Here is an 18,252-nt window from a genome sequence, read left to right as displayed (position 1 = left end):
GCTACAACCACAAGGCTGCAACGGTGAGTGACTACAGCACCTGCTCTTCCCCTCCCTTACGGGGCGGGGGAGGGAGAGAGAGAGATAGTGAATCCTTGTACTTTTGGATGCACCAGCTCTGCGGCCATGCTCAGAATATGCCTTCAGAGCCATGTCCCATCCTGACCCCAGTCCTCAAAAAGTCAAAAAAGAACATGGACTAGTGCTGCATGTTGTCGCTAGGCCCAGGTGGTGAGCAGCTACTTCTGGAAGCATTGTACAAGCCTGAGGCAAAATGCCCCCACAAGTTTTTGCAGGGACGATGTGCTTCACAATGCACTCTAATACCATCTTCCATGCAGAGCAACAGAGTAGCCCTAGTTATAATACATATATATTATATATATATATATATATATATATATATATAATATATATAAAAAGGTATCATGACACACCTTCAGAAATTTATATTGTGGCTCTTTTTTTAAAAAATATGGACTTTGACGTAGGAAAGATATACCCAAAAAAGGATATGAGTTGGGTACACATTAAAATGGGAACTTAGACCATGGTTTATATTAATTACAGATAAAAATGGTAATCATCATGAGCCAAATGCAGCACTCACATAGGTCAATATAGCCATAGATATAGGTCTTTATATCACAGTAACATCTAAGTGTCTGGTAAGCTGCACATCAAGTGTAAACAAAACAGGAGAGTAGTAAAGTGGTGTAACTAACACTAAATGGGCACTCAGTGAGTGTGAAAAATAAGCATAACTGACATTCCAAAGGGAAGAATAAGGAAGAGCAAATCACAGCTGTCAACAGCCCATAACATTGGCTGTATCTTAATTAATCCTGTTAATTTTTTGTTAAACCCCTTTCCCTCTCCCCCAGCCTCATTTTGCACACCCACTGAATATCAGGCCTGTGCAAGTTAAACTAATATCCCACTTATATTTATTTTCTAAACAATACCCCCTGCTGAATTTAGCTGAGATACTTCCACTGAAGTTGCACCAGCTTAATCCAGATCTGAATTGGACCCCACATATTTCTAATTTTATAGGTAATTTTTTTCTATACGATCAGTTCTCAAACTGAGGACCAGAGAGCACTTGGTGACTGGTGGTCATATGATGCTGGCTCGCCTTTTTTCCAGTTACTACATCTCATTAAAAGACACCTAGAAATACATTAAACTACTTCCCTAATATTCCTTTTCCAGGCTAGCAACTGCTGTGGTTGTCACAGAGATGTTATATAATGGTGAATGCAAGGGGTGGTGGATTGCAGGATTGTGAATGAAAGGGGACATGGTTCACGAGACAATCTCTGTTAAGTTGTGGTCCTTGTTGAAAAAAATGTGACTGCCTCTATTCTATGAGATGTTTACAGCTGTCCCACCAGTCAGAGGTAAAATACAACCAATTACAGTCTCCCACCCCAAATATTTTTGGCAGAATTACAATTATTTTGTAAGCACTTTTATAATTCTACAGGCAAGTAAAACTCCTGCAATTTTAATGGAAACATCTCCACATGATGGTTTCCCAAACATTCAATGTTTTGAGTTAAATGAATTTGTTTTGGTGGAGATACAGCAAGGAAGAGGCAAATGATGAAGAAGAAATTACATGCCATAACGTCCCCCAGAAATACTGCAGTCTTGTTGCTATAACAATATAAGCCTACGTGTGGCTACAGAATGACAAAGAACTATATGCTTACATCCCATTTCTGTCCTTACAAATTTCTAATTTTTTTTTGCAGCTATCTGAGGAAGATTTGATATTGTTGTTGTCTAAGCACATTTAAACTTCAGCTGAAATAACTGCCAAGTGATTCATGCCTATGTAGGTGAATATAACGATTGTATCTGGAGCCCCAGTGCGCCATTTTCATTTCACTTTAAATAAAAAACAAAATGTATCTATGTCAGTCAGTGCCCTTCTGCTGTACTCAGAGGTATCAAACAGGCTACAATTATGATTGTGAAGTGATTGTGTCACATTGGAGGAAGGTTTATTGCTTTTGAGTCTGCTAGGCAGTAACACATTCTGTTTCATATTACTCTTTATATCATTGTTTGGCTGTGACTAGAATAATCAAATGCCATCAAATGCTGTCAAATTCAATTTACAGTATTTTTCATTGAAGCAGGGCTTTCTGCATTATAGTTCCTGTTTTCCCTTTCTATGGCTGCCATGGAATAGAAACCGTAATCATCAGCTTTATTTACAAAACCAAGAGAGTGAAGCCATGTCTTGGGCTAAAACAGATACTTTATTTCCTTTGATAAGGAGTAGAGACTTGATGTATTTTTCTCATACAATTAACAGTGAGCAGATGAAAAAGGTATTTAAAGAGATCAGGCATTTTTAGAGACTCAGTGATAATATATTTAAGGCAAATGTGAATTTATATTAATTATTCTTACACATTCAAACTTCTGCTAAGAGGAATTTGGCTTGCTCGCTTTTGGAAATGCCATCTCCATGCATACAACTGCATTACAATGCAACCTCCCAATATCCAAAGGACCTGGGGGACACCTGAAGCTTTTGAAAAATCCTGGCTTCAGAAAACTTGGGGAGCCAGCTCCGCAGGCTTTGAGACAGGAAGTTCTGAGATGAGAGAATCTGGAGCTCAGACTTCAAAGCCTCCTGTGCAAGCTTCCCTGATGCATAAGCATGCCAGCTGGTTTACTCAGAGCTGGCAGGCTCTAGTGCAGAGGTTGTGCTCTGAGTCCCCAAAACCCCACATTACATTAATAAGGATCTCACCAGTTGGCTTCCACAAAGCTGTGAGGACAGACTCCTGCAGAGCCAAATTTCCAAGAGACAGCTAACTAGGTAGAAAAGGCTGTACGCTGGGCTCAAGAGATCCAGAGCACAACGAGGATATGCCAGTCAGTCTTATGGGAGCCAGTGGACTGTGGAGCAGCGGTTTGACAGGGAGGCGTAGGTTAACACTAGGAGACATACATCAGTGTAACTTAACTGGAAGAGCACTGTAATACTACCCCAATGTAATTATTTCTGGCAAATAATAGATGTGATTTCCAAAACACCCTGATTCAGTTTAAATGCTTAAACAGAGGGCCCATCCACCACTAGTCCTGCCCAGTATGACCCTATGCCTAACAGTGTAACTAACATCGCACCTATTCCGAGGTCAGCATTTAAGCAGCCATACAGTATATATTAATGTATGTTTGAGTACTTTCCGTGTCCTCGACTACCTGTCTCCAATTTCTGGCTTCAGTTTTGACTTAGTAACTCAACTACATCATCATTAGTTTGGTTCAGATGCACTCTACCTCCTACACAAGTCAAAACTGGCTCTTTTCCAACTGCCATCTTCTACCTAATTGTGTTTAGAAGGCATTTTGCACCAAGTTTACAACCATATGGCTCCATTCATTCCTTTCATCAGTTTATTCAAATTTTGCCTCTGTCTATTTTTATAAAATGTGGGTCTAACCTACTGCATGTCATTTATGGTAGCTCCAACATGGAGTAAGATTACAAACTGTGTTGAAGGTACTATCAGCAACTTGTCAATCCATTGACAAATGTCCTCCTAACTTAATACTCAAAAAGCCAGAAACCAGGCAACACGTCGCGTCATGGCTCAAACAGCACGCTGTACATTTTTAAACACTATGTTCACACACCGGTATTACTTGGACTACTTAAGTAAACGCTTTATTAAGACTAAATGCAAGGGGATGATATAGAGGTATAAAAAAGTCTACCTGTGAATAAAGTAGTTAATTATGATTCCATTTGGTTTCCTAGGTGGTAACCATTTTACTTCTATTACTCCAGATCCAGTTGCCCTAACTATAGGTTGATTCAGTTCCTTAGGGGGTGCTTCAGAAGTCCTTGCGTATGTCCGACTGCCTACTCCACAGCCACCTGGGAAGAAGATCAGAAATTAACTTAAAAGGTCAAAGTTTTCCACAGCAACAAAAAAAGGGCTCTTTTAATGGTCTAACGCATGGAAATGTAAGGAACAAAAGTTGTTCATTAATCTGAATATACAGTTGCTGTTTTCGGCGGATAAAAGCAGAGGTTTCTAATTTAGATATTTTAGCCATAAGGAATAGGCCTGTGTCATGATGTGAAATAAAGATAGTAGTAATATGAGCATTCAGTGTGTGAAAAGTGAACCAATTAATTATTCATTTTCCATTTTAAAGTGTTTAATATGTATTTTTATACACTGTCTTTGTCACATCATAGCTGCCAAGCTGCCCAGATCCAGTTATCTGAGATTGCCTTTAGAATGTGTAACAAAGTCCCACGATGATGGACACAATAACAAAAATAGCAATGGAAGAAGCTTGAAGACTTTGGATGGCAATTTTAAAAGTGTTTGGTGTTGGCCTGACTCTGCTTCCACTGAAGGCAATACCAAATCTTCCATATTTCTTTCACAGTTTTCTTTAAGGCTGAGTTTCAGGATCTAGCATGCCTGACGTCAGTTACTTAAAGTAACAATGAAGTAAGAGCAAGTTTGTGCGTAGGAAACAAACTGGTGCCTCCAATGAGTGCTTACCCTCATAATTAAATACTAATTTAAACCAGTGTAACTCCATTGAGTTCAACAGAGTTACTTCTGGTTTACACCACCATAAGGGAGAAGAGAACCATGCCCTGTCTGTCACATGACAAGATTTTCTTTCTCAGATCAGATTGTGAACATTCCCAGTAACTTTAAATAAGGAAGTAGAAAGTTAATGTTTTCTATATAATATCTGGGCTTTCCAGCTATCTTTTTGTTGTTGTTGTCGTTGTTTATTACTCCTTATAAGCCAAATACTGGCACAACTGACACCACTTGAGCAAGGATTTTCTCCTATGGGGAGCAAGATATTTCAAAAACACTTAAGCTATCCTCATAAAGCATTTGATAAAACAGGATATATTCCCAGAAATACAGACATCTTAATCTCCACTTAAAATATTCATGATATAATATAGGGAAAGGTATAATGCTCCACAGCGCTAGGCTTTATTTTTACTGGGTAAACATTTCACTTCAGTTTAGAAATAAGATATCTATTTTGTTGAACTGGATCTATTTTGCAAATCTGCTCTCTCTGTCGATCATGCAAGTGAAACATCCGAAGCCATCTTACCATTCTGGCAAGCTTGTATCCTTATCTCATACTGTGTGTATGGATCCAGGCCATCCACAAGGACAAAATGAGGCCGACCTACCGGTCTTATCAGTGGTGAGGTACTGCCGGCATTTAGTAAGACATTATATTCCCAAGGCATATTGGTGTTGAATATCTCTGTTACAGGATAGAGAATAGTACACAGGATAATTGTTGTTTAATAACAGCGTGGGTCAAATCCTAAGATGCACTGATTATCTGCAACTTCGTGTAAAAGCCCGTGTTGGGACTTCGCTTTAGAAACCAAAATTATTTAAATATAAACAAAAATAAAATATGATGTGAGAATTATTATATGAATGATATATTATTATTCTCACAGCAAAAATGACTGACCAAGTATTGGTATTTTATCAACTACAATTGGTTAATAACATAGTAAAAGCCTTCTGATTGGTGTATATACATAAATCAAAACACTACATATTTTCCCTCATAGTGTTTAAATGAGAATATAGTAAATGAAACAATGAATTCATACCACTGTGGCTCTTTTGTGTCCTGTTGCTTTTTAATTTGGCTGCTGAACCCCTGAAGTCTGAGTATCACTGTTAAAACACAGTGACTATATAAAACCAAGAGGCCATCTAAATGTTTTAGTTTGCCAGAGAGTATTGTGTGTGTTTTTAAATTTTGCAGTCCTATGCCATTCTTACCAAGTGATTACTGACTGAGTGAAGTACAAAAACAAAGTGTCTATGTTCAAGGTGCTAAAATGAAATAATTTAAAAAACATGGCTGATTAAAAAGAAGGAAACTACACTTTCAATAAAAAGTAAATCAACTTCTGCAGGATGCAGTACTGGGCTGTCTCCACCGTTACTTGTAACAGGAAGTAAAATGGCAGTGGCCTGAGACTGTTAGCATTTCTGAGACACCTCATCAACCATGACTTAAGTCTTTCTCTGTGTAAAACTTTGGAAAATGAGACCATTCCTTCTGCTTATCCTGATTGGATGATCTTCAGTGGCTCCATTATTCTGAAGCTGGTAAGAATGTACTTTGTCTCTACTGTTGAACAACTTTTAGGCACAGTACAAAAGATGAAGCTTTCACACACACTGGATTCACTAATTGGAAAAAGGCTGATGACAAATTTGAGAGGCAGCAAACTTCTTCATATCACCACAAAGCAGTTGATATTCTTCAAAAGACCACAAAGAATGATGTTGACATGCTAAGTTATCAGTACTCTTAGAAGAAAGAAGAAAACAGGAAGATCCTAATAGAATACTAAGTCGTATACATTATCTTGCTACACAAGGACTTGCATTGCAAGGCCATTAGATTGATCTACCTGAAAATAAGCCATTAAGTGGAGAGACTGACTTTGTTTCCAACTGCTTTGTTTGCAGGCAAAATGAGATCCTAATATTTCAAAGTGGCTGAGAAAGAGGCTAGACAAATTCACAATCCAGATAGTCAAAGTGAAATAATGGAAATCATGACTCTTAAAATCATGAGGGGAAATTTGTGGAACGCAGTATGCAATCAGGGTAGCTGCAACAACAGACTTTTCTGAGAAAGAGCAAGTGCTTTTATGCCGGCAATGCGTGGATGATTATATGAATGTTCACGAAGAGTTCATTGGATTGTATAAAACTGCCTGTACACTGTGGGAATCTAATTAGAAATATATTATTGCACCTAATCTGAGTGGGGATCAATACCTATCGCAGACAATGTTATGATGGTGCCATTAATACGGTAGGCTTGGGGCCTGTCTATATGAACACTTAGGTCATGGCAAGCTGGGGTATAAATCCACTCCTCACTAGTGTGTCATGCACTAAGTATCTAGCCCACTTTGAAATGGAGTAGATCAAAACATACTAGGGAACTTTTAGGATACAGCAGCAGGGTCCACATGGACACTAAGTATGCCGCAGGGTAGATTTACACCCCAGCATGCTGTGAACTAAATGTTCATGTAGACAAGTCCCTAGTATCAGGGACAGCAATCCAATTTTAACAGGAAGAACCACAAGCTACATATACTCATCATTATGTGCTTGCTTGGAATTTGGCATGCCAAGACACTATTAAAAATAATACAATCCCCTAAGAGATACTCTGGAAGTTGTTTAAAAAATTGCAAAGTTAATTTACAAATATTACACAAATGAGGGGCTATATTTCAGGACATCGTATTTGAAGTGTTAAGTATATCACCAGGTATCTGGGTTCTCTGTCCTACCAGGTAGACTCTCCAGGCAGAAGCACTGGCTTCAGTATTTGAGAACAATCCTGCACTGTGTGGAATGTGGGAGATTGTGGAGGGTGCAATGAGAGATCCTGAAATGAGAACTTGAATTTAGTGGCCTAGCAGCTCAAATGGAAACGTTTAACTTTGTCTTTGGTATTGAACTAGGTTGAAAAGGCCTAAATATGGGTTGGATGTTTCAGCAACAGAAGGCTAATCTCTTAGGAAAATGATACTTTATTCACTTCAGTCCATCCAATCAGATGAGAGCTGTAATTTTTTCTGGGTGCAAATCCACCAGAATAAATTTAAAGTTGCAGACAGTCAAAATGTCTGAGCTTCCAAGGAAGATAAAAGTTCCCAAGAAAATGCAAATAGGTGAGGTCAATCCAGCTATCCAAATTCAGCAAAGGAATTTCATAAGTACACCTTCTTCAAAGTAGTTGATTTTATAGTATCCAGTATTCAATGTACAAAATGGTCACTGAAGTCAGTTCAGAAATATCCCAGTTTGCTCAGCCAAACTGAACAACAGCTGTTTTCCAAAGTATAAAGTTGATAAAAATGATTTTGGTGTTACCCGCAATCAGTGCTGTGAGTGAGTGTAGTCAGTGCTCTAGTGTCTATTAAAACATAATTTTAACGTTTTGGATCAAAGTCAAGGCTCAACTAGTGTATGACTTTACAAGCATAAAAGGGCAAAACGTATGATTTATAGCTTATAGATGTTTCATTTCAAGAAACCATGGGTAAAGATCATTGTTTGGAATTGTTTTCAGATTTGTAGGTTGTTCATTATGCCCATGTTTAAGGCTTTAGTGAATAGTTTTGTACCATGACTAAATTAGTCCACTCTTAATAAAATGAAGTAAGTGAGCTTCTGTTCCAAACTTAGCATTTATTTATTTATTAAGGCAATTCCTAACATTTTTAGGGGCACTAAAGTTCCCCCAAATCTCCAGTTATCTGTGCCTATAAAGTATCCTAGGTTTGTTTGTGAAAGAAATCCATAGAAACTACTTTATACTTTCACAAAAAAACAGCACAGAAACTGACAAAATGTACCAGGTCTTTGGGTCACTGGAACTTCCAACTTAGGCCACTTAAGCATTTAAGTTCCTTATTGTGCCCACAAATGAAGTACCTATATATGCATGTGACCTAAGTTGTGAGTGCAAACAGCAGCAGATGCAAGGCTGCATCTGTAATTATTTGTGTCTACTATTTTGCACTTACAAAAATAAAGGCCCAATTAAAGCTGGGTTGAAATATTGGCCCTTACATATATAAGGGTATGTCTAAAGAGCAAAGGCTGTGCTAGCCTACCTGAGCTAGCTTGAATGCTGTTAGCATGGGTAACGTAGCAGAGAAGACAGAACAGTGTGGACTTCAGAGCAGGTAGAATAAGCCTGGTATAGACCCTGGCTACATACTTGGCTCGTGAGCCTGCTCTGAAGCCTGCACTGTGCTGTCTTCATGGTTATTGTTACCTACCCTGTCTAGATGCACGTTAGGTTGGGTAGGCTAGCCCTTGCACACAGCCTTTTGCTGCGTGAATGTACCATCTCGGGTGGGAGGGGGGTGGGGGGGGTTCACCCCTGCACTGTGGACTTTAAGTTGGTGGAAAGTAGCCTCTCCAATGTGTTTCTCCAACACAGAAGGCTTCTCTGGCAGTCGTAGAGCTCGCCTCACTAGTTCTGCACTGCTTCTGCTGAAACCCCTGATGGCAGGAAGGAGACATCAGTGATGGCAAGAAGCACTGCTGTGGCAGTCCTGAATCCTGGCAATTCCCACAAGCTAGGGCAGCCTCAGGTTGCTCTACCTGCTCTAGAGCTGATTTGCTACACATGAGCCCTAGTATAAGAGAGACATAAAATCTCCCCTCTTGGTCCGTGTCGACTCCACACTGGCAGTGGGAAGAATTAGCCTCTACCTTTCTTACTGCACCCACAAAAAATCAAGGCCTTATACATCTTAGTGACATAGACTGCAGGATCAGGACTGTGCTCCCAATTATTTGGGCCTGGAAAAAATGAAGGCTAGTGTCTAAAATTCTGACTCTTTATGTGTATAGTTAGACTTGCATTATTACAAGATTTTTAAGCAGCACTATACTATAGGATATAGCCATGATAGATGTGAATTATTTTTAGAGTTATAAGAAATAAGTCCTTTTTCACTAGCTATTCCATTCTATATTCACAAAGCATCATGTATGTCAGTATCACTGTATAAATTATATTTACATATACATCTCATATTGGGAAACGTACAAGCCAGATGATAAGTTTATGCTCTCTGACTGAGTATAACCTCTTAAGATACAGTACATTTGCTCGTGATCATAGATTCAAAATTCACTTTACATGAATAGTCTACAATATGCTCTTAAAGTTTACTTTGTTGGTGAATGGTCATGCCAGTAAACTCATTTTGAAGATTATCTTAGAAAGTGAACACAAAAGTGCAAATATGTCAAAACAGGTGCACTGAAAAATGCAAAGGAATATTAAATGGAAATTCTTCCCAGTATTCACCGAGTGCTAACACCAAGAGATCATTTTACCCTTTGAAAAAGAGAAAAAATGAATAGTTAGAATGCATGGAAATGTGAAATGAAAAACTTTGTGTGTTCAGACATACCCTACAAGATCTGCAGCAAGTTCGAAACTGTCTACCCCAGGTGCTCTGGTGACTGAACGAAATGGGTATATTTGTTATAATCAGCTGGGAAACCACATGACTTGGTTAGTTCCAGAGTTCATAAATTTATGTCAGAATAAAAGGAACAGTAAAAGCATAAGTGAACCAATTTACCCTAAGTGCAAATGGCAGTTTTGTTATTTGATGCCAAAGTTACCATGAGCACAATGACAACCTGCCATAACATATTTTCATGTTCACTAAAGAACAAAGATTTAGTTGGTTAATATTCTCAGCAATGCTCCTTTTCATAATTTACAACAACTAGATGCTGATAGGTTATTTAACATTTATGAAGTTAAGATGTAATCAGAAAAATCCTGATTATCTTTACAAATAAAAAAGTTAAATTATTCCACTTTTTTCCTCTGCAACTTCATTTCACAGCAGGTGCACACTTTGCAATGGGACAAGTCAATCAAACTAAATCTTGTTTTTTTCTGTTGTATTTGGATAATGTATAACGGACAATTCTGTGAAAAAAGCAGCAAATTAGGTTTGACAGCCCTGTTTACTTCAAAACTAGGGTAACTCATAAGGTAGAATTTGCAGCAAAATATGTTTAAAAGAGAAAAAGAAAATCACAATATTGTTTTAAAGACTGGTGATCAAAGGTGCATTTGAAGTCAATTGCTGAAAACTACTTAATGTAATGTGAAATACAACCACCATTAAACCAAATAACTGAAGTTTTCTAGTTGTATTCCAACAAGTCTTCAAAAATAAGCGTCATGTCTTTTATTAAAATCTAAGTAAGAGGTTAACGTGCCAAATAATTGTTATGATGAACAACAAACTGGTACCACACATTACAGCCAGAACGAGTGTACTTGGATAACTAACATTAAGTATTTTAAATCCATATGTAAGCACCTACATTAAGTGCCCTGAGAAAGATGGTCTGTAATCACTGCTCCTACTGAAGGCAATGACAATTCTGAGTGCTCAGCACATTTGAACATCAATCCACTTATTTAGGAGCCTAAATATGGATTAATGCATCTAACTTTAAGTGCCCAGGTTTGAACATTTTGGCCTATACCACCACAGTAACACACAAGCTTTGTGCATATCGCATATCCTAGAAAACAACCTGATCTGGAGAATTAATTCCTTTGAATTACAATCTCCAGAGCTATCTATAGGATCATACTCCCAAGAACTAAGACAATATCAGGCTTAGGAGGGCAAAAAGAAACCAGGCTACCGCAACACCTAAGTCTGGTTCACAAATACCATGTGGAGCCCCAGGAAGAATGTAGGTAGAAATCCGAACACTCTACACAACATGCAATCTGTACATGCTATGCAAAACCTGGAAGCACAGACTGATGGAGTGAAATAGAGTTCTATGATATGAGAAAAGGGGAAGATCATTAACATATGAAATGGGCAATCTGGCAACAGAGGACATGATCCTGTGGGTTTTGGTGGATGTCAGCTTTCACTGAAGTTCATAGCAATTGAAGACACTCGGCAGGGTTAGGCCACAGTGAGAGCTATCGGTAGTGTTAAGGAGTTTAAATGTAGGATGGATACTTGTGTACCTATTAATAACATTTATGGATATGCCTGGGGAAAATTATGTTTTTTCCCCCATTCAGGCTTTTTGTTTCTATCTACGATATTGACTGTTGTTCCATAATAATTGTAACATATCCTTCTGTGGGATATCAGTGAAATGTACTCTACCTTTGAGGTTTGTGCACTGATGCAATGTAACACAAAAATCATGGGATACCTATTTCAGAAAATAAAGCCCTATTTTCCTTAGTGAGTGAGGTGTGTCAAACATTTTTTCTGAATCCATCATTTTAACCACTGCTCAGCCACCTTGCCATTTAGCTAGGTCAGAAGTTTTAAAATGTTATATTTCTCTAAAGTTATGGAATTTGGATACATCACTGATGTTGAAACATCACAATTAAAACCCCAAAAAGGAGAATTTGTCTGATAGGATGTCCATAATTAATCCCAAGGGCGAATATTTGATCAAAATTTATTACAGCAGGTAAGCGGATCCAATACCAAAGTGTTCCGCTATCCATAGGCAGGAAGATACCAAGGCCAACTACCTTTTCATCAAAACTTGATTAATAAAAAACCATTTTATTCCTGGAAACAATGTCAATTAAAATGACTGTTTCAGTGGGAGAGTCACTGCCAACCCTTATTATAAAGGCTCAATTCTGGATGTAAAAGGGGAAATCAACAGTATTTTGATAGGGTATGTTGCAAAACCTAGGATTCATACATGGAAAAAGTAAATCTAACAGAAAAAGACTATCCCTCACAATAAGTGAATAAGGGTCACAAGTAGTGTTAGACTAAGCTTGCAGGTCTCAGCTTCCCTGAGCTACATGATCTGGACCTAAAAGGTTTACTCACAGAGGATCATGCCATCTCAAAAGATCAGTGCCTCTAAGGGGAACTCCTACCTCCTCTCATTTTTAACCCTGGATCTCCCCTTCTCCCTCAAGAAAACATTTGTAACATGGACAACCTATAGTGACCCATAATCCCAAATTCATGATTATGAAGGAACATCCATTAATCTGTTAGGGGTACTATATGAATCTATGCCTCCATGCGCAGTGTGTGTTTTGGCAGCAGGAGCATTTCCCTGCTATTGCCCTGCTGGGGTGGGAAGAACAGGTGCATCCTGTGCCCCTGAAGACCCCTTCACTGAAGAAACGGTGGCCCCTACCTCATGGCCCACCCCAAAGACCATGTTGTGGGAGAAGCCACTCAGGTTCCCTTTAAAGGCCTGAAGACTGGGACTCAGCAGGGAAGCGAGAGGGATCCAGTCGCTCAGCCCCTATCAAGACAACATAAGTAAATTATATGTCTGGAGTGCACCCCAGGACCTGAAGAAGAGGGGTATGTGGGACTGACAGAGAACACTGACTCCTATAGGGGGACCTCTATAATTGTCTGCATAGATTAAACCCAGGTCCAGCAAATATTCATGAAAACCCAATCCTACAATGTGGATGGTTTCAGGAACCCATTTGCCCTTTTACAAAGCCCTAATCTCAAGACAATGACGTGTATTATGTTGACCTCTGACTTACTGGAGCCTTATTCTCAGACTTTTAACCTACTGCCAATTACATGAATTCAAATAGACAAATGAAAAGATCCAGACTATGTTGAGAAACTTTTTCAACAAACATCCCACTCCCACAAGTCTTTGTTCACCATTTCAATATTTTCTTGTGTTTTAAAACTTATTTTGAATGTTACTGAATATGCAGGACCTTAAATGATACCTACTATCAAAACCATAGCAGAGTATGAGGCACTTTTCAATAAAATCAGCTGTAGATTATACACAAGTCAAATTCACCTCCTTTCTTGCTAGGTTCTAAATCCTTCCTGGCAGTCGGGGGGAAAGTTTAATTTAAGATTTTAATCTTTTTCATATATTCTAGCATTTCTATAATGGATTTTGTGCTTCTTCAAATTAAAAGATTGACAGCTCAGGGTATTATAGACCTAGTAGCCACTGGTTAAATGGGCAGAGTTAGCATCAAGCATCACCACAATACTTATTAAGCCATACTTGAATGCAAAATGTTTTTTCTAGGTGAGGTTACTGTCAGTGCCCTCTGACTTTCTCGTAGCCAGTGGCTAATCTGCAAGGTGAAAATGTCTTAAATAATTAGGAAGAAGGGACATCAAAAAAAGAGTTCACTGAAAAACCTCACACTGTTCCTCCTGCTGTAAACAAACATTTCAAGTTTTTAAAAGACCGATATCAAAGAAAATTGTCACCTGAAAAATAACTACTACCTAGACATTTGAAAACACATTAATGTGCTTCATTAAAAAGGCAAGCATAGTAGGGAGAGATGGCCTGGTGCAAGATTTAAGGCCTGAACCAGAGACTGTGAACCCAAGTCAGGCCATGTATTAAAACAGATCCTTATAAGTTCACTGTTTAGTACATGAAATTGGCAAAGTTGTTGCTATAGTACTAGGCACCAGATATTTACGGAAATGTATTTCAGCTAGTACAGTTTCCAATTTAGTTAAAGATATTAGGGACAAGGGAAGGTAACAAACAAATGTTATGAAATACATAAGGTTGTGTGTAAGTTGTGTATCCTAATTGTTAGTTTTAGCCTATAAATGTTGGGGTTCTTTGCTGTAATTTTTTGTGTGGCCCAGGGAACAGCAGATATTTTCACTGCTGACTGAGCCTCTTCTTGCTCCTAGCCACTCATGTGTCAGTGTACCTGTAACCACGGAACCAGGGCACTGATACTGGGACCTAGGGGGCAATAAACCTGGGCAAGTGCCTCTGTTACCAAGCTGTGCCTGTGGTCTTTTTTTATAAGTAACATCGGGGTTTGCTGAATGAGCAGGCTGCCTTATATGCTGTTAACAGTAATAACACTGAAGCTTCAAGAACAGAAGCACTGGGCAGCCTGAACAGCATTACCAAGACAAGGACATTCCAGCCTTCAACACTTAACAACACTGGGTAGTACTATCAAGGTCTGCTGAACCAGCTATCTGCACAGAGCTGGACAGCACACTGAAAAAAATCATACACATACAAGCTGACACACTGATGACCCCGACCACTGATCCGGTGTCCACTGTAGGGGTTGCGACCTAAAATGACAAAAAACTACAAGTTCAGTTATAGCTACTGTGCTGTTAACAAATTTAAATATATGATGGACATCTGCCTATCAATAACTTCTATGGATATATACAAATAAAAGTAGAAGTTCCTGCTGGAGATTAACTATACTAGATGGAAATATGGATCTCTCTCTCTCTCTCTCTCTCTGTATTTCTGTTTCTATCCATGATGTTAACATTTATTCCACAATAATTGTATCATCTAATTTTTATCATGCCAGGGAAATGTTGCATGCCAGTGAAGCCATGATCTGTACTGACTCAATACAACACTTATTCTTGATGGGGTGACAAACATTTAGCTAAATCCTAACTGCTACTCACCCACTCTGCAACGGATTTGTTCAGATTTTGTTGATCTAATAAGTAGGCTAAACTATAAGTGGACCAAAACCTGGCCCATGGTTATGTGAGATTAAGGGGGCTGTTAACACCTAACTCCTGCTTTACACATCTGCACACCAGGCCAAGAAATCCTTCCACTGATCCCAGCCATCTCCATAAGGCCTGGAACCTTATGCCTTCTCTCCAGAAATAGTGGACAGAGCCACTTGGAGTGAGGACGTCATAAAAATTAGTATCATTCCATGGATTCTGGTCCTCCTGTCTCCATGACACAGAGTGGGAGTAAAGCAGGAGGTAATGTTAATTACCGATGATGAAACATTAAAATGCAAATATTGCAACTAAAGATGGGCATGAACCACAACACTGAATCTGAAGTCCCCTGGATGATGAGGTGTTTGAAATATAGTTTTCAATATTGCAAATCAGGGTCATCTCAAATTGCAATGCAGTCTCAGGATACCACAACATAGTTAGTTCATGGCTCACTCTTACTCCATTTGCCTTGGCTGGTAACAAATGAGTACAGCTGCTCTATGGCTCCATGTCTAGTGGGCAGGTGGTATCAAGCAGAGTGCCCCAAGGGTCAGTCCTGGGGCTGGTTTTGTTCAATATCTTCATTAATGATCTGGAGGATAGCATGGACTGCACCCTCAGCAAGTTTGCAGGTGACACTAAACTGGGAGGAGTGGTAAATATGCTGGAGGGTAGGGGTAGGATACAGAGGGACCTAGACAAATTAGAGAATTGGGCCAAAAGAAATCTGATGAGGTTCAACAAAGACAAGTGCAGAGTCCTGCACTTAGGACGGAAGAATCCCATGCACTGCTACAGACCAGCAACCAAATGGCTAGGCAGCAGTTCTGCAGAAAAGGGCCTAGCGGTTACAGTGGACAAGAAGCTGGATATGAGTCAACAGTGTGCCCTTGTTGCCAAGAAGGTTAACGGCATTTTGGGCTGTATAAGTAGGGGCATTGCCAGAAGATCGAGGGACATGATCGTTCCCCTCTATTCAACATTTGTGTGGCCTCATCTGGAGTACTGTGTCCAGTTTTGGGCCCCACACTACAAGAAGGATGTGGAAAAATTGGAAAGTGTCCACCGGAGGGCAACAAAAATGATTAGGGGACTGGAACGCATGACTTATGAGGAGAGGCTGAGGGAACTGGGATTGTTTAGTCTGCAGAAAAGAAGAATGAGAGGGGATTTTATTGTTGCTTTCAACTACCTGAAAGGGGGTTTCAAAGAGGATGGATCTAGACTGTTCTCAGTGGTAGCAGATGACAGAACGAGGAGTAATGGTCTCAAGTTGCAGTGCAGGAGGTTTAGGTTGGATATTAGGAAATTGGATATTATTTCACTAGGAGGGTGGTGAAACACTGGAATGCGTTACCTAGGGAGGTGGTGGAATCTCCTTCCTTTGAGGTTTTTAAGGCTTCACAAAGCCGTGGCTGGGATGATTTAGTTGGGGATTGGTCCTGCTTTAAGCAGGGGATTGGACTAGATGACCTCCTGAGGTCCCTTCCAACCCTGATATTCTATGATTCTACGATATCCTATTACCAGTCCCATAAACCATCCAGATTTCTCTAATTCAGGATATGGCTGACTTCACCATACCATCTTCTTGATGATGTTGATGATGATGACAATGATGATAGCAAGCCAAACCTATGACTAGTTGCTAACATTTAAAAATCAGGAGCATCAAGACCAAGTTAGGAAAGAGAGACAACTGAAAAGCCATTTCATGTATAATTCATGAATCTTAAAATTAAAATACAGGAAAGGAGTGTCTTTGTTACCGGAACTCAGTGTTGTTCATCCTGCAGGCTAAGTGGCATTTTAAGGCTCCAGGAATATAGGAACTTATACCATCAACAAGCATCTTCCCTGTCAATAACCCAGTTTCAGCAAAGATGAAAGAAGGAAAATTATATTCAGTTTTCTCTGACATGCAGTTATTTGAATTGTTTCTTTCAATAATACTTAATACTTACATAGTAGTTTACATGTTCAAGCCAATGTACAGACAACCAATCCTCACAACAACGCAGTCAGGCACATGAGTCAATATTAGTATTATATTAAATCTCTATAAGAATCCATCAGCATGGGATACCAGCTACCCAATTCACAGATGCATTTTTTGACACCAGACATGAACGAGAAACCAGAATAAAACAGCAGACTTGCCCAATGTATTATTTTTCAATGCCCATTAATTTGCCACAAGGAATTCTTTAATTTGCCAGAAGGAACTATACAGAAGTATGTTTTTACCTGGAGTGTCCCAAGCCACAAATATGGAATATGCATCCATTACTGTGACATTATATGGAACATGGATTTCCTCCGGTGTTTCTACTGGTGTTTGTAGAACGTATTTGTCACTAGTACTGCTGCCACCCCCAGTGCTGGCCTCCAGCTGGTAAACATATCTGCACAAACAGAAAAACAGCAGCAACAGAAACGGTGGTTAAATGCTGTAGGGATGTTTGTACTGGAATTATTTCCCTTTTGCACCAGTTTAGGAAGCACAGACCACAAAGCATGTAATATATATTGCTTCAAAATACAGATTTTCACTTTCTCCTTTTTCAGATAAGAAAAGTCACACATCTCTTGCTAATCAAACTAATACTTTTTATATTACATTTCATAGCATCTTAAGAAAGAAACACTTAGACCATGTGACACATTAAAACAATTTTAGAATGGCCTCCAAAAAATATTAGGAGATGCTGTTATTAGGGATTTTCAACTTCAAACTGGTATGTTCAACATGCATTATCCACCAGCCAGTGCATAGTCTGCTATGTAAAGAATTTCAACCGCTCTGAGCCAAGCCAATAGAAGACAAGTGGAACTATGAGCCAGAACAATTAAAGCTCAGAGAAAGGTGCCGAGGTAGAGAATACCTACAATGGCATGTGGCCCATTGGTGACCGCCAGTAGCAAAAATCCCCAACTGCTGGAGATGGGACACTAGGATTCAGAGGGCTCTGAGTTACTCCAGAGAATTCTTTCCCAGGTATCTGCCTGGTGGGTCTTGCCTCCATGCTCAAGGTCTGTTTTCCATATTTGGGGTCGGGAAGGAATCCTCCCTCCCCCCACACCCATCAGATTGGCAGAGACCCTGGGGGTTGTTCACCTTCCTCTGTAGC

At 39.3% G+C, this 18,252-nt stretch overlaps 1 protein-coding gene across 1 annotated transcript in view; it reads right to left on the bottom strand.

Annotated features, from left to right (window-relative positions):
* USH2A (usherin) overlaps positions 1 to 18,252 on the bottom strand; it is a 562,110-nt gene that overhangs the window by 85,023 nt on the left and 458,835 nt on the right. The window contains exons 58-60 of the mRNA XM_074949260.1: positions 17,369 to 17,526; positions 5,137 to 5,295; positions 3,748 to 3,910 (exon numbers count right to left, since the gene is read on the bottom strand). Of these exons, the coding sequence (XP_074805361.1) occupies positions 3,748 to 3,910; positions 5,137 to 5,295; positions 17,369 to 17,526 (480 nt within the window). The remainder of the gene's footprint in view (positions 1 to 3,747; positions 3,911 to 5,136; positions 5,296 to 17,368; positions 17,527 to 18,252) is intronic.

This window comes from Natator depressus, chromosome 3 (assembly GCF_965152275.1).
Source record: "Natator depressus isolate rNatDep1 chromosome 3, rNatDep2.hap1, whole genome shotgun sequence".
Lineage (NCBI taxonomy): Eukaryota > Metazoa > Chordata > Testudines > Cheloniidae > Natator > Natator depressus.
This window is presented reverse-complemented; position numbering and strand designations above follow the sequence as displayed.